Source organism: Aspergillus fischeri, genomic scaffold (assembly GCF_000149645.3).
Source record: "Aspergillus fischeri NRRL 181 1099437636265 genomic scaffold, whole genome shotgun sequence".
Lineage (NCBI taxonomy): Eukaryota > Fungi > Ascomycota > Eurotiomycetes > Eurotiales > Aspergillaceae > Aspergillus > Aspergillus fischeri.
The window spans coordinates 1,482,202-1,507,331 of NW_001509761.1; the positions used below are offsets into that span (position 1 = coordinate 1,482,202).

The following is a 25,130-nucleotide window of genomic DNA, read 5'->3' on the forward strand; positions in this document are numbered from 1 at the left end:
ATCACTATCCAATTGTGCTTGTAGCTGCACTACATGGGATGAGCTAGGATATGTATTATCGTGCCAGTATAATGACTTTACGCCTCGTGGATATACTGGATGTACTATAGTAAGTCATAATGAATTAAATAGTTAACCCTAACTTTTTAATCATGCTTACTATATGTGGTTCTTCCGTGGTAGTTGAAACTGTGACAGATCAATGGGAGTTTACATTGATCAGTAATCATCCCCGCATTGATTGATCAGTAATCATCCTGCATCCGACTGTTCTAACCGAGGGCCAAGGTTGGGATCTGGATTCGAGATCCAAAATGCATTGCCCAACAGTTCCTGAATATATGGCTATGGCTGACAATAAAGCGGGAGCCATGTTCAAAATGCTGGTCCGCCCGATGCAAGGTTTGTTGTCAACTGACTAGCCAGTTGCAGACTCAGATTCACGCTAATTCTCAGTAGGTGGTGTTAAGTCCGCTGACCTTCAAAATATTCAGCATATAGTGTATCACAAGAAAATGGGTTCTGTGACTTAGATGAGGGCAAATTTTTCTACCCTGTGGTGGTGTGCTGTAATTAAGACCCAGCGGCCCGCGATGTGATTTTGGGGATCTTTTGGCGCATGGTTGATGGAAGAAAACTTGATAAAGAAAAGAATAAGTATAGTGAAGAGAATAAACCTGTAACCCAGCAGGTTACGGAAGGGTATCAAACTTCCGGCGTTTATATCTTCAGGTTTATTCTAACCATGAAGCTATGGCTTGACAGTAATCCAGAAACCACTAAAATACCCCTGTCATCTGCGAATTCCGAGGCCTCTGAGAGTTACTAACGATTAGACAATTGTGAATTAAAGCCCTGTAGGTCAGGAACTAGTCCTCTCCCCTAGGTAGATGAAATATCTGTTGGCGGCAATTTGGAGTGAGACTTTGTATAAATGCAGACAGAACGTGTATATCTCTGCCAATATCATTCTACGACCGGCAGAACTTTTAGCGTAATAGGCATGAAGTTTGGAGAAAGCTGTTGAACGCTGCGGATATACGCCAACCTGCGTCGAAGTTCTAGTCATCTAAGAGATATAGGCTTCAGATTATTAGCTTAGGTGTCTGGTATATCATTAGAATGTACACAGCTATACTGGCACGCATACACTACCGCTGCCTGGATGTCACTTCTTTCATTTTCTCTTTTCTGGCAACTTTGCCCATAAGGTGGAGATTGACAGCCGGGCGGCGTGGATACCTCTTAAGAACCAGCTGTGAACCCAAGCCCGCTGCGCCGCCAGCGAACGATCACTAATCACAAATCGTATATGATGACTCGGTTGTTCGCTATGGGTGATTACATAGGCATATAATGAGATGATCAATCTTTTCTGCATGGGTGTCATGTCGTTTGCTATTCAGTGTTGGGTATACTTGATACTAGGCCATCAGGTTGATACCTTGAGATTCTTTAATCTAAGGTTATCACACAAAATGTCTTCAAGCATAGGCTCAACGGAACATGACAGTGATGTCGAAAGAAGATCCAATGCACGAGATGTAGAGCTCTTATCTTGGGACGATCCCAATGAGAAGAGAAATCCAGTTAATTGGAACATCTTTCTGAAAACGCTGCATACCTTTATTCCCTGTGCTTTAGCCTTTTGGATGTAACCAATCTATACTCTTTCCTTTCAACTTGAATGTGAGTAAGCTGACGCAAATCCTGCACAGAACTTTTGGCACATCTGTTATGGTGCCTGCGACCACATTAATTGCTGTCGAATTTCATGTCAGCCGAACGGGATCCATTCTTACCCTGGCACTCTATACCCTTGGGATCGCCCTTGGACCTATTTTCATTGCCCCATTGTCCGAGATCCTAGGCAGGAAATGGTTGTATGTGATTACCGCTTCGTGCCTCCTTGCCTTCACTGGAGCTGCCGCAGGAGCACAGAACTTCGGTACCCTCCTAGTTTGTCGGTTTCTGGCAGGCTTTCTTGGCTCGGCAGGGGTTGCCATTGGGGCCGGTACAATTAATGACTTGTGGGCATTAGGCAGAACAGGAGGTATTGTCTCTCTCCTATTTATATTGGGTCCCTTCCTAGGTCCGAGTCTCGGACCGCTCGCCGGCGCCTATATCCTACACAATCACCAAGATGACTGGCGGTGGACACAATACCTTCTTCTCATCTTGGGAGCACCGATCGTGCTAGGGACGCTGTTGATGCAAGAAACCGCGAAGAACAGAATCTTGCGAAACGCGTCCAAAGTCAAGGGAGGCAGTGAAAGTGGGAACCAGCGAACCCCTTTTAGCCAGATTATGCGCTTCTCCGTTGTTAGGCCTATTAAGATGCTGTGCAACGAGGCGATTGTTCTGTCGCTGACCATATATACGGCCTTTGCCTATGCGGTGACCTTCAGCTATTTCGGCAGTGCGATGTATGTGTTGCAGCTGGAGTATGGATTTGATCTCCGACATGCCGGGCTGGGCTTCATCAGCGTTGTTATTGGATATGTGATGGCAATCATCACTTTCCTTGTGTTTGACAGCACCCTTTATGCGATGGCCCTCCAGGCTGCAGGCGGAGAAGCAGCACCAGAACATCGCTTGTATGCTGGGATGATGGGAAGTGTTCTTCTCCCTGTTGGACTATTCTGGTGATTGATTCAAATCAAAAGAACTTCTGTTGCATACTAATGTGGGATTAGGAATGCGTGGGAGGCCCACCGGGGAGGCCATTGGGCTGCCTTGGTAGCTGCTGGGGTTCCCTTTGGATGGGGCGCATTCTCCTTGTTTGTAAGTGTCTCTGATGACTATGAAGATGGTTCATGTTCAAAATTAAGTTCCCCATTAGCTGTCTACGATCATATACATGGCGCAAGTCTATCGCGCAGAAGCTATTGCCTCGGGTAAGTGTCGCCCTGGGAAAATGCGTTGAATGATGACCGTTATTAAACAAAATCCCATGCAGCGCTCGCAGCCAATGGAACATTGCGATACACCCTCGGAGCAGTATTTCCACTCTTTACTATCCAAATGTACCAAGCTATGGGGATTCACTGGGCAGGAAGTGTTTGGGCATTTATTTCGGTCGTCCTTCTCCCTATTCCTTGGCTCCTGTTTAAGTATGGAGATAGATTGCGTGCAAAGAGCCAATTTGCCCAAATGAAGCACTAACTCAACATGTGGAGGTGTGTGGGCTATTAATTATTGCAGAAGAGATCAGAAAAGCCAAATTAGTAGCCCCAGTTTTGTATTAGCAGCACTGTATAAATATCAACCTTGCCTCACCATATTATTAAGATTGCTTTGCATTGGCACTATATCTATATTTCCAAATAGACTGAAGGAATTCCTGCATAATTTATGACGGTCTTTCAGCCAGTGAATTGAGTGACTTCCAGCTCTTTCCACGCCTCCAAATGGGAGTTGCAGGCTAATTCCGTACGACGCTTTAAGTTCGAGGTCAAAAAAGAGGTTGACGTGGGGATACTACCACAGACTCCAACAACTGAAAGAGATGAACCGTGTTTAGACAAACATGGAAGGCAAATGTAATGAAAGTATTAAATGTATTGGTGAAGATGCATGATACTTGTAGGCGAGGGGTCAGAGATGGACATGCATCAAGCACTCTTCTGTGTCCTTTGATTAGCGCCATTAGGATGACTTCCAGCATGCTGTATTTTGTGGCTGTTAGTACAGGACACTGGGAGTTTCTGGGACGTGAAAATCAGCTGTTCACTAACTGTACACAACTATTGGCGGCTAAGGTAAGGCCACAGCACATCAAGAATATTGATGCAGTACGGAGTATTGTTGACCTCAATGGCAGGCATCTGTGCGGGGACGCAGGTCTTGATTCTTTGTAAGCTCCAATCACCCAGCCGCCTCGATATCGCCTACGGAGCGACAAACTTTAGAGATGCTTGGATAATGCATTGATTATGTGCTCATATCTGGAACCTGACGGAAACTTATATCATGACAGTAAGCCAAAGCTTAGGGATTCAGGAGCCCTTATCTCTGCTAATCAAGACTAAGGTATTCCAATGGATTTAAGGCGCTAGCTTTGCATTCATTGAGATGGTGACTATAGCTCGGGAGATATTTATCGCAACCTGCGACACTGTGAGCTCACCACCAATGCCGAACTGGCCTTTTGGCTGTTAAAATTATTGAAGCGCAGCCGCCGGGATCTGGTCAGCATGAAAAAAAGGTATCCTATAATATTGAGTGTCTCAACTTATCCGTCAGGGTAAGCCAGGATAAGGATACATGCAGTCGCCCTTCAGGTTTACATACATAACTGACCGCCTCCCTTGCGAGATCGAGTCCGCGGCGAAACCCAGTCACCACACAGGATAAGTGTGACAGAGAGCACGGATCACATATCTAAGCAACAGATGTTTAGAGCCCCTCTGGCTTGATCCAAATTCCTCAGCGCATTAGGGCTAGTAAGGAGAGGCTGCTATTAAAGAGAGCGGTGTGTGGCGATGAGGAATTAGGTGAAGTAATTCATCTATGGGGTAGCGAGGATCGAAACAGACTGGATACATTGCAAAAAGGCCAACCTTATGTGAGATTAGTTTGTTGGCTTATGACCACCTAAGCAGATCCTGATTTATAAACTGCAGTGTACATCTTATACGTTGTTTCCCGATAATGCTTGGGGAAGGCTGAATGACTACAGAAAATATGGCCTGTGAGAACGGTCCAGTAAACTGCACAGTTATTCCTGGGATGGCCAATCTTCTGGAGAGAGCAAACCAAGCTCCCAGGAGCCCTTTATGCACTCCTGGGAACATGCTGGATACTTTTAAGACTGCTTCTAAAATACCAAACCCTCTTTGCGAGAGGCTTGCTAACATGTGGCAATTTGGTGTTTTATTAGCAGATTATCACGAATGGACAGGGGTTGATTATAGATAGTCGCGACTGTCTTGTCCAATATCACTGCCCTGAATTTAATCTATGAACAGTCAGAACAACCCCTCTGGAGTGCATTCAGCAGAACAGTTACTGCCTAGTCAAACCACACACCCCCATGTATATTGATTCCTCTCCACGGTGACCAGAGACAGTCAAATTGGTCACTTCAATCCCAACAGAACTCGTATGGTTGCGATGAGTCCGGGTCAATACGTTCAGATATCATTGTTACCCCCGGAGAGACAGCTGTCAAAGGATAAGGAGGGACCACAGTAGGCATTCTCGTTGAAGCTACCAACGGGGCCCAGCTTCAACCATCCATCCCAGGTTCCACCATGGTCCATGCGAAGGCACTGAGTACCGCAAATATTGTTGTGCTCGACATTGTTCAGGTATTTTTTGATAGCACCGGCAATGGTATCATGTTGAGCAGTGGTATCACAGTTGCGGCCAGTGGAGTAGTACGTCCACTTCAGGCCTTCAAAGGTGCCGTGCATAGCGTTGCAGTTTCCCCCGTTGGACAGATCCTTGATGGTTGTAGCGATATTTCTCGCGAAGGTGACAACATATGAGGCGATGCCAACGCAGGCACCTACTGCGATAACTGTCCGTTCACATACAGTGATTGGAGTACGTTCAGCAATTTCGGCGACATCACGAGTGTCGAGACTGGTTTCGTTGAGGCTGATTTGGAACCACTTGTCGGGCAGTGGCTTTCCATCGATGGTAGAGGGCCATGTAGATGCCAGCGAAGATGTTGTAAGACAGCAAAGTGTCGTAATCAACAGACTCTTTGCGAATAACATAGTGATTAAGGCTGTTGAAGATAATGATACCAGAAAGGAGGAGATAAAAGGCTGTGTCGGCAAGGCGATCAACGGAATCAGGCATTGCTTTAAGAACTGATGGATTTGAAATGATGAGGGAGGACCACCCTTCTCCTTATACATTAAGCTAGAAGGAGTCATACGATATATCACCTCCAGAGGATGATTCTACTTTATCCACATGCGCGATTTTCTGTCGAAGTACCAGGCAGGCATGAGTTCGCTGTGGTGGGGATTCTTATACTGTCCAAATAGCGGCCCTGTATGTCTCCTGCGACAGAGGAACTATATTAAACTCGCGAATTGCCTCCACAGCGGCTCTCTATCTGTGGGAACCGGGGACCAGTATGAATTCTCGAAGAGGTAGATGCGACTTTTCCGGTATGTAATATATCTGAGTCGGATATAGCGCCCCGATACTGGCAGCCAGACATTCGTAAAGCACCAACGTTTTATCTGTAGTCATTTGAAGCGCGCAATTTGCATAGGAGTTGTGATTAGATAGCTAGAGCCTTCAGCAATGTGATCTGCTGGCTGCCGGAGCAGTTGCCAGGCACGTCCTTTTTAGCACCTCTTTTTACTGGTTAGAACGTTAATACAAAAAAAATATATGCTTGGCATTACGTGAGGGGATAAGGTCCTCTTGGCCTCGGGAGTGGGATGTGGGCTATAATATGGGCGGTGCCAGACCAAGTGGGAGCAGCAGAAGGGCTAAAAACCAACATGTGAATATAAATGGTTAATTTGCAGAGCTAGTTACACTGATGTCTCATTGTACATTTCACTCTATGGCCAAAGAATGTGACCTTGGGAGATCCTCGGAGTTTCTATTACCCCTCTGTTTATCGCCAATGGACATTCTTGATTTTGGGACTTTCTTGCGCGCTTGATTTGCACAGCAGGAAGGTGGTTTACCTCATAAAATAGTTCAATAAATTGATATTTGTACTCGATAGCGATAGATGATACAGTGGCTTTTGGAGTTATATAAGGCAAGACTGTGATACCTTTCATGGCCTTTGTATACCACTAGATTAAATATCCTTTAGAGAGGCTCTGTCGATCTGAACTCTACATAGTAAAGCTTGTCTCACTAGTCACTTATTGAAATAGGGTTCGGGTTGGGCTTGCCACCATGGCTGTCAATTTTTTTGGACATTTCAACTTCAGCGCAGCTATCACATGCTTTGCCAGTCATATTAGCAAGTGGATCGGTCGGACACCATTAGGCATTCACTTCGTAGTACAGACAGTACGAGCACAGTCAGATAGAGCGACCTCGTACTGCCAGGAGGGACGACAATTGTCAACCTAAGCCAGCGACTTAAATTGTCGTTGCCAATGTGCCACATCGGCTCGGAAAAATGGTGGTCTAAACTTGTCTCAGTTTCTTGAACGCGGCCATTCAGCTCTTCAAGGCGATGTGTCCCGAACAGAGATCCTGCCAACATCACATTGGCTTTCTATCCAAATGATCAAACGCAAGATCTTCTGCAGCTCCCGCCATGTTCACGCCCAGCACATCAATATCCGGAGTTTAAAGAGATGCTTTTTGGTGACAATAATATCTTTCAGTTTCTGCAGGGAGCAGTAAACATTGAAAGTTCATAAACCAGACGTGTTTGGATACAGCAACATCGTAGTTATCGGTTGCTGCCATTCCTTGGCTTCGAACCACTGTGTTAACGCGGGCGCCATATCGAAGGGTAACTTAAGTTGGGCAGTATGTCTAGTCTGAGGTCTGGGAAGGTGCCGTGGACTCGCTTCCCCCGATGCTCTCGATTGATCATTGAATTTGATGAGTTCAGAGCCCCTTAAATGGTTCTGAACGCCCTGAAAAATTGGCTGAGGGAGGGGAACCAGACTGCATCCATGCAGCGAAAGTACATGACGTTCCTCCATGGGAGGGTACCGATTGGGCTTGAATATTTCTACAGCAGAACTATCACAGTAACGCACAGTCGAGGTTCTTTGTAGTATGCTTGTAAGCTGCGTAAGGCTGACGTTGGGAACAGAGGCTCCTGGGAGAGGCGGAAGCTGACCACCGTGATGCTTTGCGTCGAGAAAAATAAGCTTCTTCGAAAAGGGGTATAAAAGAGCCTTTAAGCTACTCTATTAAGTAGTTTCCTAGTTATACACATGACCTCATCAGGCAAATATATCCCATATGCGTACTATAACCTTCCTAACAGGTTCATTACACATCCGCCACTCATCTTTACCACTAAAACCTAACGTATGTTTTTTTGTTAGAATTATCACTTCCAAACCCCTAGGATTCTGATACAATTTGTCCATCATTCTTAGGTGTATTGAGTAAAATCATGGCACCTCGGTCGCGCACAATAAATGGCATTGGACCATTGGCAGGCAAGTCATCAGGCAACAAAGGCCATCTGTTTAGGTGATTTGCAGGACCATGTAGAGAAGTCCAAGTTTTGGACGCTCAAATGCGAGCGGCGAACCTCAAAAGGGACCACTAACTAACGTAATCCACGGCCGAGTCGTCCACACGGCCGTCCCGTCCATTTTCGCGCCCATCTGCTGCAGATTTGAAGCCTTTCAACCCCCAACATCATTAAATTAGACTATTAAGTAGCTGAATATATAGCTATTTATTAGGACAACTCCTTATAGTATGTCCAACAGTCCAACATCCACTGCAGCGTGGTGCAGCGCGCTGACAAGATATAGGTGTGGGCTCATCAACCTGCTCAACAAGTGGCATATCAAGCTGCTGAACATGATTCTGGCCTTCTTGTACAGATAATATGGTATCACCACCTAGATTAGCATGTCTTCTTGCCTTCTTCTTTCTTTTTCGTTTATTCTCTGCCCGTATAACCCTAATTTCTTCTTGTAGCAGAAGGTTTACATTCATTGCCACCTGCGCAGCCTTCTCAAGATGTTGGATATGAGATATTAGACTACTAGAAAGCTTTCTTTTCTGAAGGCTTCTCTGTATGCTGCGGAGCTTGTGATCAAGCTGGCGAGTATTCTGAGGTGTTTGAAAGGCAGATGATACTGAACCTTTAAGAAGTGGTGGTGTTGGCGTACGAAGCTGAAAAGTAATCTTTTTAAGAACCCTGTCTTGATTTAGTCGCTTAAGACCAGCTCCTGCAAAGCCACTGCATATATTCTCTTAATTAAAGATCATCTCACACGCAGGAGGATATAGATGTAGAAAATCCTCTTTATCAATGTGATTATTCCCAGCCACTATCATCCCTTCAACGAGTTTCCCATATGCGCGCTTAAGTGGGCCAAAAACACCAACATCCAGTGGTTGTAGAAGATGAGATGTATGAGGTGGCATGCAAAGACAGATGATTACATTCTCCTCACAGAAAGTATCAAATTCTGGAGTTAAATGGCTAGAATGGCCATCAAGAATAAGCAACCGCTTTGCACCAGTTAAATATCGCCTAGAATATGGCTCAAACACATCTTTTAACCAGCGGAGACCTATCTCATCTGTCGTCCAGCTATTTTGACTAGTTGCAATTAACCAGTCTTAAGGAAGCTTGGGTTCTTGATACCAAGCAGCCTGGTGTTGTTTTACCTTCAGGATGACCACTAGTGGTATAGGTAGCCCTTTAGAGCTAATACATTCAATGATAGTAACCCATTCCCGATTGCCCTGGATGACTGTACGAGGTCTCTCACTGCGCTCTATAGCAGTGATGACCTTAGATGTTGTACAGAGTCCCATTATAAAGCCAGTTTCATCAAAGTTCCAGATATCATCTTCATGAATGCTATGTTCCTGAATGGCTTCATGTACAGCTTTAAACCACTATTTTATAACCTTTAGATTCTCCTGCTTTGCACGCTGGTATGTAATCCTTTGATTATATCTTGCACGTAGTTTAGGACAGTATTTAACAAAGGAGGAGGCCTAGTTAACTCCAAGGACTGCAGTAGCATCTTAGGAACATTCACAAAGTAAAGTCTGTGCCATTCCACGCAGAAACTCTGGACAGATTAGAAAGCCTCACTTATCTGTATCTAACAGTCTCTTCACAAGGACATCCTCTTCAATTGCTGTTAATTTATGGCCACTAGCACGTGTTTCTGACCATAGATTGATTCCTTTGAGCCAATCAAGGAAGGTAGATTTAGGCACTCCAAATATGGCTGCAGCCCTTGATTTTGATTAAACTTTTTTGCTTTTATAAGCTGCAATAGCCATTTGCATCCGGTTTTCTTGAGAGAGCGGCATTTTATGTAGTAGTAGTGAAAAAACAACGTGTTGAAGAATGATTGTAGAAGATGGGCGCAAAAATGGACGGGACGGCCGTGTGGACGACTCGGCCGTGGATTACGTTAACGTAATCAACCACCGAGCGACGAATACCACCGAGCGACGAATTTTTGCCGCTTCTAATACTATTTTGAAGCTTTTCAACCACCAACATCATTAGACTTGACTATCTAGTAGCTGAATATATAGCTATATATTAGGACAATTCCTTCTAGTATGTCCAATAGTCCAACAGCCACTGCAGCGTGGTGGAGCCCACTAACAAGGTATAGGTATAGGCTCACTGACCTGCTCAACAAGAGGCATATCAAGCTGCTGAATGTGACTTTGACCTTCCTGTACAGATAAAAGGATATCATTACCTAGGTTAGCACGCCTCCTTGCCTTCTTTCTCATCTTTCGCTCATTCTCAGCCCTTAGAACCTTGATTTCTTCTTGAAGAAGAAGGTTCATATTCATTACCATTTGTGCAGCCTTTTCAAGATGTTGAATATGGGATACTGGACTGCTAGAAAGCTTTCTTTTCTGAAGACTTCTCTCCAGGCTGCGGACCTTTTGATCTAGTTGCTGAGGATTCTGAGGAGTTTGAAAAGCAGATGATATAGAGCCTTCAAGAAGTGGTGGTGTTGGTGTACAGAGTTGAAAAGTAACCTTTTCAAGCACCTGGTCTTCATTAAGTGGTTTAAGACCAGCACCTGCGAAGCCACTGTGTATATTCTTCTGGATAAAGACCCTCTCACGTGCAGATGGATATAGGTGTAGGAAGTCTTCCTTATTAATATGGTTGTTCCCAGCAACCATCATTCCTTTAACTAACTTCCCATATGCGCGCTTTAGTGGACCAAAAACGCCAACATCCAGTGGTTGCAGAAGGTGAGAAGTATGTGGTGGCATGCAAAGGCAGATAATTACATTCTCCTTGCAGAAAGCATCAAATTCTGCAGTCTGATGGCTAGAATGGCCATCAAGAATAAGTAATCTCTTTGCACTAGTTGAATGCTGCCTTGAGTGTCACTCAAATACCTCCTTAAGCCAGCGAAGGCCTATTATATCAGTTGTCCAGCCATTATCACTCTTTGTAATTAACCAGCTTTGAGGAACTACTGGTTCTTGATACCAGGTAGCCTGTTGCTCTTTCCCCTTTAAGATAACCACTGGTGGTATAGAAACCCCCTTTGAGCTTACATATTCAATTATTGTAACCCATTCGCGGTTCCCCTAAATGACAGTACGGGGTCTCTCACTATGATCTACTGCAGTGATAACCTTCAAAGTTATACAGAGTCCCATTGCAAAGCCAGTCTTATCAAAGTTCCAGATATCATCCTCATGGATGCTATATTCTTGAATAGCCTCATGCACAATTGCAAACCACTGTTTTATCACCTTTAGATCCTCCTGCTTTGCACGCTGGTATGTAATCCTCCGGTTATATCATGTGCAAAGGGCTGGATGGCGTTTAATAAACTTATATGCCCAGTTGACACTAATGGTTGCGGTAGGATCCCGTGTACACTCATGGAGTAAGATCTGCGCCATTCCACGCAGGTACTCTGGTCAAATTGAAAAGCCCCGTTTATCTGCATCTAGCAGACGCTTGGTAAGAACTTCTTCTTCCAGGGCTGTCAATTTATGGCTATTAGCACGTGTTTCTGAGCATGGTTTTCTTCCATTAAGGCGAGCGCGAAGGGTAGGCTCAGGCACGCTAAAGGTCTCTGCAGCACACAGTACTGATTTAATTTTTTTATTCTTAATAGCTGCAATTACCATTTGTATCCGATTTTCTTGAGATAAAGGCATTTTTAATAGTAGTGGTGATAAAACAACGCGTTGAAGAAAGGAAGTGGGTGGCGTAGGGAGAAATTCGTCGCTCAGTGGTATTCGTCACTTGGTGGTTGATTATGTTATCAAAACCCTGCTTACTTAATATGCCTTATTTGAACCTTTTTTTGATATAGATTACCGCTTGCCCGATTGGGTGAACGGGATAGACCTTCCCCATTGCGATTAGATAGATTCCACTCTTTCTATGGCCAATAATCAGTCAGTTACCCCTATCTAGATGCTGGAATCTAATAGTATAAAATCTAGCTAGTCAGACAATAGGTTAGAAAAAATCATACCTTCTAAACTTTCTCATTAGTAGGCAAATTACTAGTGACAGCAAAATCCCATATGTTTCTATACTTTCTAATAGTTATAAGCCTGGCTTGCCTCCTAGATGCATAGATTTAATTATTTTTAGCACCTTAAATTAATAGTTCCTGCCTGTAAGAGCTAGATCTCACACCATAGAGATATCTTGATATTAAACTACCTAATTTAAAAGAGGTGAAGCTATATTAAACACCATCATTGCCCCTGACCTGCTAGATATAGAATATCAAGCAGAACTACTGCCCCAGGCTACTATAAAGGTTCCTATCATGCTAAGCCAGCCTGATGATTAGTAGATATAGGATTCCTATATAATTAGCCTAGCCTAAACCCATAGAGTGCTTGATATACTCTAGGGAGAGAGACCTTACCCTATTCTACTAATTTAACTAATCTATCTAATAATTCTAGCCAACTAGCAGGTGAGATCAGCCCTAGTAGAACCCTAGCCAGCCTTAGAGAGGCCCTAAATAACTAAAGTAAGCTAATTAGATAACTTATTAATTACTATAGCTACTATAAAGGCTCCAGTAAAACCTACTAAGATTAAATTAGTAATCTATATTAAAGAATTAGTAATCTATAAGGAAGATAAGAAGTAATATTAACTAGATTATTAAGGTCTTATAGCTATCTAGACTACTATAAAGTAAATAATAGCTAGAGAGTATCTCTAGTAGCTTACTAGCTAATTAGATAATAAGATTAAAAGATATTAAAAGCTTAAGGCTAACCTAAAGCCTTTAATTAAAATATAAATAAATAGAATTTAAGAAAAATATTAAAAGCTTACTACTAAGCTAGCTAATTAAAATATATTAAGTTAATTAAGTAAGTAAGAGAAGGTGCTAAGTATATATACTAAACTAGATATAATATAATATACTAGATATATAGGTATCAGGATCTTTCTTATAGTATTAAAAAAGATTAATTCCTAATATACTAGTATTTAATTAGACTATTTACTAGAGGATAGTAAGCTAAGCATCTTTAAAGAGATCTCTTATTATTAAAAATACTAGGAAAGCCTTAGTAAGAAAGAATAAACTAGTATCTTTATAACTTTTAAAGGTAAATCCTTAGATAAAATTAATTCTAATTTAATAAATTAGAATCGCGGAAGTAATAGCTAGAATAATTAATTAAATTAGGGCTAGAATAAACACCTTAAGTGTCAAGGTGCGGGCTAGTAAGTAAACAGAAGTAGGTTAATAAGGTAGTTGACACTTGGGCTGGCTACAGTGGTCTCTATCTATCTGTTTAGGCTGCAGGGCAGGCTGGTACAGGCAGGCTCTATAGATAGGATATAGCTTAAAGAGCTTTAAACAGATTTTGGAATTATACAGTGAAGATATTCCTAAGGTTACATGATTCCTCCTTAGTGATGCCAACTCCTATTCACAGCAGCACCATGACATTAAGTAAGTATAAGATAACTACCCCTATAAAGAGAAGTATCTCTTTAACTAATACCTCTATCTTATTAAATTACTACATAATAGTAATTAGAAGCTAGATATCTATATCTAGACTATATTTAATTACTTAATAAATACTACTATATATAAAGGCTTTAATAAAGAGAGCTATTAAGAGAGGTAATAAGAGAGCTAATTAGAAGGAAGAATTAAAGCTACTACTACTAATATATATAGCTATAAGCATCTTTAGGAGTATATCTAAAGTATTTATAAGCATGGGATATGATATATATAAGCTATAAGATAACTAGATTATTAATTTAGGAGCAGATATCTATATCTATAATAATCAATCCAGATTTCTTATATATGAGCTAGTAGATGATTATTAAGCCTATTTCAGCACCATAATAGTATAAATTCTTAGATATAGCAGAATTAATATATACATAACTGGAATAAAGGGCTAGATATATATCCTAGAACTAAGGGAAGTAGCTTACATATCAGAATACTATATAAGCATACTCTTAATATTTTAGATTAAAAAGTAAGGGTTTTATATAAATTAATATATAAATATTATTAAAGATTAAGAAGGAAGACTAATTTGCTAAATAGAAGAAAGATTTAATCAAGAAGTTATTAAATATAATTAAATTCTAGATGTAATAATCTTTATAATAAAGAGATATTTAGCCAGGCCATACTAATTAGAAGTAATAAGTAAGAGATGGTATTAATAGCTACTCACCTTAGAGATAAGGCTATTTTATACCTTAAAGAGTATATAATAGGTGCTAAAGTGACTAGCTATTAATATTTAATCTATAAGATATACAGATTAGTAAAAGCTAGCTAGAAGATATCTTAAATACCTAGGGAGAAGGCTACTAAACTATTCTAAATTATTTATTTTAATCTAATAGGTCTACCACTAGCCTATAATAGTGATTATTAGATTATCTACTTTATATATAAAGTAACTAAATATCACATTCTTTATACACACCTAGATAAGAAGTAGTTAAATAAGCTAATTAAGTAATTCATTACCTAAGTACAGATATAATTTAGTATTAAACTATAAAAGCTATTCTCTGATAATAAATAAATACTTAGAAATAAGTATATCCATAAGATTAATAGTAAAGGAATAAAGATATTACACTTAGTATCTTATATTAATAAGTAAAAGGGCTTTATTAAATAGGCTAGATAAATAATTATTAAGATAGCCTATAGCATGTAAATTACTACTAGAATACTAGAAAAGATATAGCTATAGCTATTCTAAACTACTATATATTTATATAATTAACAGCCCTATAAGGAGCTTGTTAAGAATAATAAAGGGAAGGAGATATAGATATAGATAATACCCTATAAGAAGCTATATAACAAGAAGCTATTAGTAGTAAATCTCTATATATATAGCTATAGGGCCTACATAACCTTCTATAAAGATAAGATTCTAAGGTTAAAGAAGCTGGATCTATAAGCCTAGATAGGCTATCTTATTAGATATATAGCTTCTAACATATAGAAGATATAGAATCTATTAAGGGGCACTATTATAGAAGAATAAGATATTACTTTTAATAAAGATAAGATATTTAACCCTTACTAGCCATTCTATGTAGCTACTATATATATATCTAATTTGCTAACACTGCCTATTAAAATTAATAAGCTTCTAGATATTAATAATTTACCTAGCTTAGTGGGTAGTATAGATAATAAGAATAAGGTGGTTAAGGCTTAAGGGGTGAATATAGTAATTAATAAAGTAAGTAAGGCTATAAGTAATAAAGCTATGTCTAAAGAGGTAGATAGTAAGACTATAGTAGAAACCCTAGAATATTAATTTACACCTCTAACCCCTAAGGCTATGCCTATCTAGAATAATTATCTAGTTAATTTAATTAAGCAAGATATTACACCACACCTAATATAGATAAACACTCAGCATGGAATCCCTAGAGGCTGGATTAATAGCCTATAGAGAGATAAGCCTATTTAATTAGATTTAATAACCCCAAGATCACCTATAAAAATCATTAATTCACCAGAGCCTAAGACACCTATAAGGCTTATAGATACACTGCCTAAGTCCCTAGATGTCACAGTGCTGCTGTGAATAGGGGTTGGCTGTAGCAGGCAGGGCCCGCTGGGTGCTCGGGCTGTCTGATCAAATTATATGGCCCTCACAAAGTCATATCCAAACTGGACACCAGCTGCCAGCCATGTGACCGTGAGAATCATTCACACACTCCTTTTATGTTTGGCCGCCGCGCCCCTAGCTAGATTTCTCCCTCAGCAATTTCTTACCGTCCAAACCTAGGTCATAGGTTTCTAAGGCTTCTAGCCTGTGACATTAGAAATCGCTCGTACAACCAGACGAATGAACCAGACAAATGAACCAGACAAACAAACCAGACGAATGAACCAGATGAACAAACCAGACGAACAAACCAGACAAACAAACCAGATGAACAAACCAGACGAACAAACCAGACAAATGAACCAGATGAACAAACCAGACAGGCGATACAGACAGCATGAACTATAATGACGCATTATCGCGGATGTCAACATCCCCTAAAGGACCTAGTGAAGAATGACTGACATAGCAGAACGACATGCAGATGAATCTCATGGCCTAAATGGCCCAGCAGTTACAGAACATCACTAATCAAATGGCTTAACTTGAGGAATAATAAATGACTGCTACCACAGCAGCACCTACCCCCCAGACAACCCCACTGGCTACCTTGGTGGAAGACCCAATGAAAAGACCTAAGCCCACACTACCTGATGTAGAGACGTATGACGGCTCTAATAAGGCTGCATACCAGACCTTTCATGCTAAGCTAAAGGCGAAGCTACTGCTTGACTGAGCTGTAATTAGTTCCTTCCATGGGTGCTTATGGTATGCATTTAGCAGACTTAAGGGAAACACTACTGCTGCTTTAGCCCCCTGGATGGATCAGTATGGGAATGATCTGAACGCGATGCAAGCGACGTTGAATAGCTTGTACAACTAACTTGATCTTATATTCCTTGACCAGGGCAGAAGTGAGAAGGCCCTGCAAGAACTACAAACTCTGCGCCAAGGCAACCGCCCATTCAACGAGCTGTTAGCAGATCTTAACCGACTGCTAATGGAAGCTAGAGGCTATTCTTGGTCTGATGAAGTAAAGAAGAACTACCTAGATGGCGCCCTGAGCTACGAAGTGGAAGGAGCACTCATAGGTGTCAGGAAGGAAGAGACCTTCGCAGACTATTGTCGCCAGGTGCAGTAAGTAGCTAACCGAGTAGAAGCTCTGCGCATAAGAGGAACAGGCCGCTCTAATTAGTGTAGAAGAAACACACAGACTACTAGCCATAGCCATGCCACCTATGTCCCCGCGCCCCTGGCGAATCCAGCCCTGGCTGTAACGAACCCCAATGATGCTATGGACTAGGAACCCTCCTCCATGACCCTAGCCCGCCAGCAGCGTCGCGCTAAATGGGTTGATGAAACTAAACTGTCCTATCGCCGCAGTGAAGGGAGATGCCTACGCTGCGGAGCATCAGATCATATGATCAAGGGTTGCCAGTACCTGAGAGCTATTCCCCTACAGGGCAAGGAACTGAAGCTACCACGCGCTTATTAAGCTGTTGGACCCTTACTTAAAAATAATGAAGTAAGCAAGTTAGAAAATAAGTCACTCCTGTAAAAAGACTCTCACAGGGGCTAGTTAAACAGTTAATGCAGCTAAAAAGCTGGCATCACCCATGCCCTAAAGAAGAAGATGTACTTGCTAGTTATAGACAGTTCTAACAAGCCGTCAGATTCAACACCCCTAAATTCATTATGTTAGGTATCATCAATAAGGAATGCAACTGTAGAATCCTTCCCAATACTGGATGTACATCTTATACAGTCATGGCTGAACGCTTCGCTCAGAAGCTACAACTAGAGCAGATTGAGATTAAACCTATTCACCTAGAAAACTACACTAGCGCAATGGGCAGTGTCATTTTAACCATTACTTGATTCTCTCTAGACATTAGTGGTAACTACCAGCACACAGTCTACGCCTATGTGGTGCCCAAGCTAGGCGAAGGCACTGATCTGATTTTGGGAATCCCATGGATGAGAGATTAAACAGCGATAGTAGAAGCAGAGGGACCCTAGCTAAGGCTTACAGACAGATTCACCGTGGAAGGCATCAAGAATGAGCCAAAACTAGTGATGAAGCAGATTAGTGCCCAGGGGTTTACAGTTCGCAGCTGGCAGCAAAGGAAAGATAAGATCATATAGGTCTTTGCTGCCAGTATTAAGGATATTAAGAAGGCCTTGTGGGTTAAGAAGTATACCAACCTAGCTACAAAGCTACCAGTGCATTACCACAAGTTCCTAGAAGTATTTGACAGGAAGAAGGCTGACGAGCTACCACCACACCGTCCTGGAGTCGATCATCGAATTAAGCTAGTCAAGGATGAGAAAGGGAGGCTAATGGAGCCACCATGGGGACTATTATATAGCATGTCACACAGAGAACTCTTAGTGCTACAGAAAATATTGACAGAACTATTAGATAAGGGCTTTATTCATGCTAGCAGCTCTGCAGCTGTAGCACCCATGCTCTTTACTCATAAGCCAGGGGGCGGGCTATGATTCTGCATTAATTACCGCGCCCTGAACGCAATCATGAAGAAAGATCGATATCCACTTCCCTTGATTAATGAGACCCTGGAACGCATCGTGAAGGCAAAGTGGTTCACTAAGCTAGATGTCATTACTGCTTTCCATAAGATCCATATCACCCCAGGAGATGAATGGTTGACAGCCTTCCGCACACAATTCAGCCTGTTTAAATGGCTGGTCACCCCCTTCAGCATGGCAAATGCACCTAGTACCTTCCAACAGTACATTAATTAGACTCTCCAAGACTTCCTAGACGAATTCACCTCCACGTACATTGATGATGTGCTAATTTTCACTGATAGGTCACTGGCAAAGCACTAGCAACACATCCGCTAAGTACTTGAATGTTTAAAGAACACAGGGTTATAACTGGACATTAATAAGTGCGAGTTTGAGGTGAAAAGCACAAAGTACCTCAGGTTCATAATAGAGGCTGGTAAGGGCGTGCGGATGGACCCTAATAAGGTGAGGGCTATACTAGAATAGCAGGCCCCTACCTCTGCATGTGGTGTACAATCATTCCTGGGCTTTGTGAACTTCTATCACCAGTTTATACAGAACTTCTCAGACATAGCACGACCATTGACAGTGCTAACATACAAGGGAGCCCCCTTTGTATAGGGAGATGAGCAGACTAAGGCCTTTGAGTGGCTAAAGAAGATGTTTACTATAGCCCTAATTCTCATGTAGTTCAACCCCGACAGGGAGACAGTAGTAGAAATAGATGCATCAAACTGGGCGACAGGAGCTACTATGTTGCAATATAATGATGATGGTGTACTGAGGCTAGTTGCATATATCTCTAGGAAGAATATGCCAGCAGAGTGTAATTATGAGATACATGACAAGGAGCTATTAGCCATCATTAACACTCTTAAGGAATAGGAATCAGAACTAATCAGTCTGCTATGATTTAAGCTCATCACAGACCACCACAACCTTAAGTACTTTAAGACAGTCCGCAGGCTCAATAAACAGCAGATGCATTGGTCACACTGGTTAAGCTAATTCAACTATGAGATGCACTATTAGCCTGGGAAATTAGCCACTCGGCCTGATGCTCTGTCATAAAGGGAGCAAGACATGCTGCAGGACATGGAAGATAACAGACTTAAGGCACGCGATCACTGCTTAGTGCCACTACAGGCTATTGCTAGTCAGATGTGTCATTACATGATCTCACATACCACCCCTGCTGATGAACCACTGCTGCTGCTAGAAGAACACTGGGAGGAGGCCCAACTGCATGACACTGATCTGAATGAAATGCGTAAGGTGTTAGAGGAAGGAGCCACGCGCTTCCCTAGTAAGCTACACATACAGGTGTTGATTGCTGAATGTTTAATATCACTAGATGGCCACCTATTATATCGAAGTCGCAAATGGGTTCCTAATTCAGAATTAATATGAACAAGGATACTACAAGAGACGCACGACTTAGTGCTCACTGGCCACCCTAGGAAGAACACACTGTACATAATAGTCACCCAAAACTTCTACTGGCCAGAGCTTTCCGCAGACATCTGATGATTCGTGCAGAACTGTGATAAGTGTGGTGCTAATTATATATAGCGTGAGTGACGCCAGGGTCTGCTAAAGCTGCTGCTAATCCCAGATCATAAATGGCGCGAGATTGCCATTGACTTCATCACGAAGCTGCCCATGTCCGATGGTTGTGAGGACATAATGGTGATTGGTGATAGGCTTGGTAAAGGCATGGTCCTGGTGCCCTGTAAACAAATAGATTCAGAGACAGTAGCACAGTTATTAATTAATTAATTTATTAGCTACCATGGCATTCCCAGCACAATCACATCAGACCGCGGTCTATAGTTTGTTAGCTAATTCTGGGAGCACTTCTGCAAGCGGCTAGGCATTAAGCAATAGCTCTTAACAGCCTTCCATCTGCAGACGGACGGGCAGATTAAATGAATGAATGCTACACTAGAAGCCTACCTATAGAACTTCTGCAACTATGCTCAGACTAACTGGAAGTCATTATTACTGATGGCCCAGCTTGCTCTTAATAGTTGAGATGCTGTAAGCACAGGAGTCAGTCCGTTCTTCCTAGATCATGGATATAACATCGAACTGTTAGAAGTCGAACTACTAGATTGGGAAGCCACCGCCGTGGACGCAGCCCGCTCACTAAAGGAGAGGGCCGAGGCAATCATGATGAAGATGAGGGAAGCTACTAATATGGCCCAGTCAGAGCTCGCTGCTGCCCAACAGCGTTAAGAAGAATATTCAAACTGCTCCTGCTTAGCAGCCCCACGCTACGCTGTTAATTCAAAAGTATGGTTAGACCTGCGGAATGTTCGGACAGATCGCCCAAGCTGGAAGCTCAACATGCAGTATGTGAAGTTCACAGTGCTGGAGGCTATTGGGTTGCATGCTTACTAACTAGACACACCACCAGGTATATATAATGTGTTTCATGTTAGCCTCCTGCAGCCCGCCATGAACGACCCATTCCTGAGCCAGTTGAATGATGATTACCAGCCGCCCCCTAAGCTAGTTAATGGCGAGGCTGAATACGCAGTCAAAGAGATCTTGGAGGAATGTGAGAAGTAAATCAGGTGAGGCCGCCGCACAGAGTACTTGGTCAAATGGCTAGGCTACAAACACCCTACATGGGAGCCTGCTGTTAACCTCGCCGACACAGCAGCACTCAACGCCTGGGAGAGCCGCCACCCCGGAAGGGAAGGGGGGGGAGTAGTGTAGCAGGCAGGGCCCGCTGGGTGCTCAGGCTGTCTAATTGAATTATACGGCCCTCGCGAAGTCATATCCAAACTAGACACCAGCTGCCGGCCACGTGACCACAAGAACCATTCACACACTCCTTTTATGTTTGGCCGCCGCGCCCCTAGCTAGATTTCTCCCTCAGTGATTTCTTACCGTCCAAACCTAGGTCATAGGTTTCTAAGGCTTCTAGCCCGTGACATTGGCATTGCTAAGGAGGAATCACATGACCTTAGGAATATCTTCACTGCATAATTCCAAAATCTATTTAAAGCTCTTTAAGCTACATCCTGTCTATAGAGCCTACCTATACCAGTCTATCTGCAGCCTGGGACTGTTAGATAAGGATTAGTAAAGCTAGCCTAAGTATTAACTACCTCTTTAACCCATCCTTGCCTACCTATAAGTCTACACCTTAATATTACATAGCTCCCCCCTTAGAGTTAACACTGTCAGAATGCCTACCCCTCTGCCCCCATTCCTGCTGGGTGCCCCTAAAGAGTTCTCTGAGTATATTACTAGCCATAGCACTAAATAATATGAATACTGCCACCTAGTATATAAGTATATTTAGAAAGCTAAATTAACTATTAATAAAGCAAACTAATAAGCTAAATAATCTGAGGCCTAATTCCTGGAACTCTAGCATGAATTTACTGCCTTAGAGCAGAGGTGTGAATAAGAGACTGCTGAACTAAGGGCTGTCCTATAGTACTAGAAGGAATAGCTATAAGAGAAGGAATAGTAATATATAAAGGCTGCTATAGAAAGGGACTAAGCTCATTACTTAGCTACCCCTACTGTAAATATACCTATATCTACACCTATGCATGAGCCCATTACTAAGAAGCCTGTAGTTACTCTAGTAGGAGTGCCTATATTAGCTACTACCCTATCTTCTAAAGCTACTAGATTATTAGAATAACTCTCTAACCCTGATAAGTTTAAAGGTAACTAAAAGGACCTTTAGCACTTCATAGCACAGATTTAAGAGAAAATAAATATTAACCTTAACTACTTCCTAACACCACAGAGCTAGATAGCTTATGTGAATAACCACCTAAAGGGTGTGCTATACACCTAGATTCTCCCTTATATTAAGAAGGGAATCTGCACCCTTAATAACTACTAAGACATCCTGGATATCCTAGAGTGCGCCTTTAGTGACCCTAACCATGTGAATAATGCCTGTAATAAGCTATTCAGCCTGCATCAGACTAATAAAGAGTTTAGCACCTTCTTCACTAAATTCTAATGCCTAGCCCTGGAAGGTGAGATGCCTAAAGAGACCCTGTCTACCCTGCTTAAACAGGCTATTAGTCATAAACTCTAAAGCATGCTCATGTATAACCAGCCTCTAAGCCAGGAGTATTACTAGTTTACTAGATTCCTATAGGAGCTTAAGAACCACCACTGCTAGTATACCATAAACCAGCCTCCTATTATTAAAACCTATACTATTACTGCCAGACCTGCTTAACACCCCTAGTCATCCTAGAGCCCTGGCCCTGTTACTGCTAAGTCTACTAAGCAACCCTGGCACCCTGCTGTTCAGAGGAATAAGCATATGTCAGTGTAATAATACAACCCCATGGACCTAGGCACTACCTAACGCCTGATGAGAAGGGGATATAGCCCCTCCTACTGTGAGATAGGCACCTACTTCCACTGTGGTTCCCTAGAACACTAGATTAGGGACTGCCCCTATCCTAATACCTGCTAAAGGGTTCAGATTATGGCCTCTTATAAACCATGCCCGGAGAGTCCCCAGAGAGGATGGATTCTAGAATCTAGAAGCCTATCTCTAAGCCAGACCTCCTTAGTAAAAGGAGTGAGCCTAGAGTAAGCTGTAACCAGGCTTAGAATCTATATATTATTTAAATATCTGCCACCACTATTTATAGACTAGACCTTGAGGAGTAAATATAATAATTAAAGGCTATAATACTACCCATGACCTTAGAGAAGAAGGAGAAGAAGATAAAGTTACTAACTTATGCCCTATTAGATACTAGAGCTAAAGGATGAGGATTTATTAATAAAGGATAGGCTGAAGACCAGAAGCTAGAGCCCATCCCTCTAGAAGACCTAATAACCCTATATATATTTGATGGAAGAGAACCAGAGAATGGGAAGATAACCTACTATGTCTAGATGGATATAAGAATTAAGGACCACTATAAGAAAGATATAAGGTTCTACATTATCTAGTTAGCACACTACCCTGTTATGCTAGGAATACCTTAGATAAAGGTATATAACCCCCTGATATAATTTGCAGCCCACAGCATTATATTTAATAGTGACTACTACTAGAAACACTATAACACCCCCTAGAAGCTAACCAAGATACAAGCCCTGCATGACATTCCCCCAAAAACCTAGCCTAAATACCTGCCCCTGAGACTAAAGGGACTAGAGAAGAGAGATATAGCCTTTATCTCCTTAGTAGCCTGTTTAGCTTATGCCTGAAGAAATACTCAGATATTCATAATAACCCTAGAAGATCTTAAAGCTGCCCTAAAGATTAAGGAAGCTTAAAAGAAGGACTCTGCTAACCTACTACCTAAAGAATTTAAGGACTATACTAATATTTTCTCCCCTAAGGAGGCTGAGCACCTGCTACTACACTACCCCTATAACCATAATATTAAGTTATTAGAGGGAAAGACCCTCCTGTTTAGCCCCCTGTATGCCATGTCCTAAGAAGAATTAAAGGTCCTAAAGGAATGGATTAAAGAAAATCTGAGGAAGGGCTTTATCCACCCTAGTTCTTTACCTACTGTGTCACCTATCTTATTTATTAAAAAGCCAGGTGGAGGCATATAAATCTATGTTAATTACCAGGCCCTAAATACTATAACTATTAAGGATTAATACCCACTGCCCCTGACAAAGGAAACCCTGAATAACCTAAAAGAGATGAAATATTTCACAAAGATTAATATCATCTTAGTATTTAATAATATCCATATTAAGAAAGGACAAGAATACCTAATAGCTTTCCATACCTAACTAGGCCTGTTTAAGTCCCTAGTAATGCCCTTTAGGCTAACAGGAGCACCTGCAACCTTTTAGTAATTTATTAATAATACCCTATAAGATTACCTTAATATCTTCTACACTACCTATCTTAATAATATCCTGGTTTATAGCAAGACCTATACTAAGCATATAACCCATGTCTGCTCCATCCTGCAGAAACTATGAGAAGCTAGCCTATATATGAAGATCTAGAAATATGAGTTCATTATCCCTGAAACCAAGTTCCTAGGTATTATCATTAGCTAGGATAGCATCTACATAGACCCTGATAAGGTGAAAATAATTATTAACTAGCAAGTTCTGACCTGTGTTACTAATATTCAGGCCTTTATTAGTTTTAGCAACTTTTACCAGTAATTTATCAAGGATTTCTCAAAGATTATTGCTCCCTTGGTGAACCTAACTAGGAAGGATGTCCTATTTATATGGATCACAACCTATAAATTAAGCTTTAAAGCCCTGAAGAAGGCATTTATGAACACCCTAATCTTAAAATCATTTAACTAGACAAGAGATATTATGGTTAAGACTAACTCTTCTGATTATATATCTACTAGTATAATATCCTAGTATAATAATAAAGGAGTCCTGCACCCTGTTACATTCTTCTCTAAGAAGCTTTCTATCACTGAATGTAACTATGAAATCTATGATAAGGAGTTGCTTGCCATCATCCACTATTTTAAAGAATAGTACCCTGAACTAGAGGGTATACTATTACTAATTAAGGTTATAACTGATTACTGCAACCTAGAATATTTCATATCTACTAAGCTACTTAATAGACAATAAGCCCACTAGTCTAAATTCCTATCCCACTTCAACTTTAAAATTATGTATTAACCTAGGAAGCAAGGAGTTAAGCCTAATACTCTGACTAGGAGGTTAAAAGATCTCCTTAAAGAGGGGGATAAATAGCTATAACACCAGAGCCAGCTAATTCTGAAGAAAGAGAACCTTAACCCTGAAATTTAGAACTCAGTAAAACTAGAAGCTATTATAAGGAGCTAGACTAACCAAAACCTAACTAGAAATAGCTAGTTAGCTATAAGAAG

At 41.6% G+C, this 25,130-nt stretch overlaps 4 protein-coding genes across 4 annotated transcripts, besides 8 other annotated features; 3 read left to right on the forward strand and 1 right to left on the reverse strand.

Moving 5' to 3' along the window:
* Nucleotides 1-1,737: 1,737 nt before the first annotated feature.
* NFIA_005650 (uncharacterized protein) lies at nucleotides 1,738-2,649 on the forward strand (the record flags this gene model as incomplete). Its single annotated transcript, XM_001259098.1, has 1 exon — nucleotides 1,738-2,649. One exon carries the CDS (start codon nucleotides 1,738-1,740, stop codon nucleotides 2,647-2,649), a length of 912 nt encoding a protein of 303 aa, XP_001259099.1.
* Nucleotides 2,650-5,135: 2,486 nt separating this feature from the next.
* NFIA_005660 (uncharacterized protein) lies at nucleotides 5,136-5,870 on the reverse strand (the record flags this gene model as incomplete). The annotated part of the gene is made up of 1 exon (XM_001259099.1): nucleotides 5,136-5,870. One exon carries the CDS (start codon nucleotides 5,868-5,870, stop codon nucleotides 5,136-5,138), a length of 735 nt encoding a protein of 244 aa, XP_001259100.1.
* Nucleotides 5,871-8,445: 2,575 nt separating this feature from the next.
* Nucleotides 8,446-9,969: a mobile genetic element.
* A 116-nt stretch (nucleotides 9,970-10,085) lies between these two features.
* Nucleotides 10,086-10,118: a microsatellite.
* A 172-nt stretch (nucleotides 10,119-10,290) lies between these two features.
* Nucleotides 10,291-11,811: a mobile genetic element.
* A 1,934-nt stretch (nucleotides 11,812-13,745) lies between these two features.
* Nucleotides 13,746-13,785: a microsatellite.
* A 2,201-nt stretch (nucleotides 13,786-15,986) lies between these two features.
* Nucleotides 15,987-16,136: a microsatellite.
* Nucleotides 16,003-16,132: a microsatellite.
* A 179-nt stretch (nucleotides 16,137-16,315) lies between the features above and the next one.
* NFIA_005670 (uncharacterized protein) lies at nucleotides 16,316-17,059 on the forward strand (the record flags this gene model as incomplete). Its single annotated transcript, XM_001259100.1, has 3 exons — nucleotides 16,316-16,419; nucleotides 16,669-16,893; nucleotides 16,984-17,059. 3 exons carry the CDS (start codon nucleotides 16,316-16,318, stop codon nucleotides 17,057-17,059), a joined length of 405 nt encoding a protein of 134 aa, XP_001259101.1.
* Nucleotides 17,060-17,991: 932 nt separating this feature from the next.
* Nucleotides 17,992-20,454: a mobile genetic element.
* A 148-nt stretch (nucleotides 20,455-20,602) lies between these two features.
* NFIA_005680 (uncharacterized protein) lies at nucleotides 20,603-20,862 on the forward strand (the record flags this gene model as incomplete). The annotated part of the gene is made up of 2 exons (XM_001259101.1): nucleotides 20,603-20,642; nucleotides 20,708-20,862. 2 exons carry the CDS (start codon nucleotides 20,603-20,605, stop codon nucleotides 20,860-20,862), a joined length of 195 nt encoding a protein of 64 aa, XP_001259102.1.
* Nucleotides 20,863-23,592: 2,730 nt separating this feature from the next.
* Nucleotides 23,593-24,981: a mobile genetic element.
* The last annotated feature ends 149 nt before the right edge of the window (nucleotides 24,982-25,130 follow it).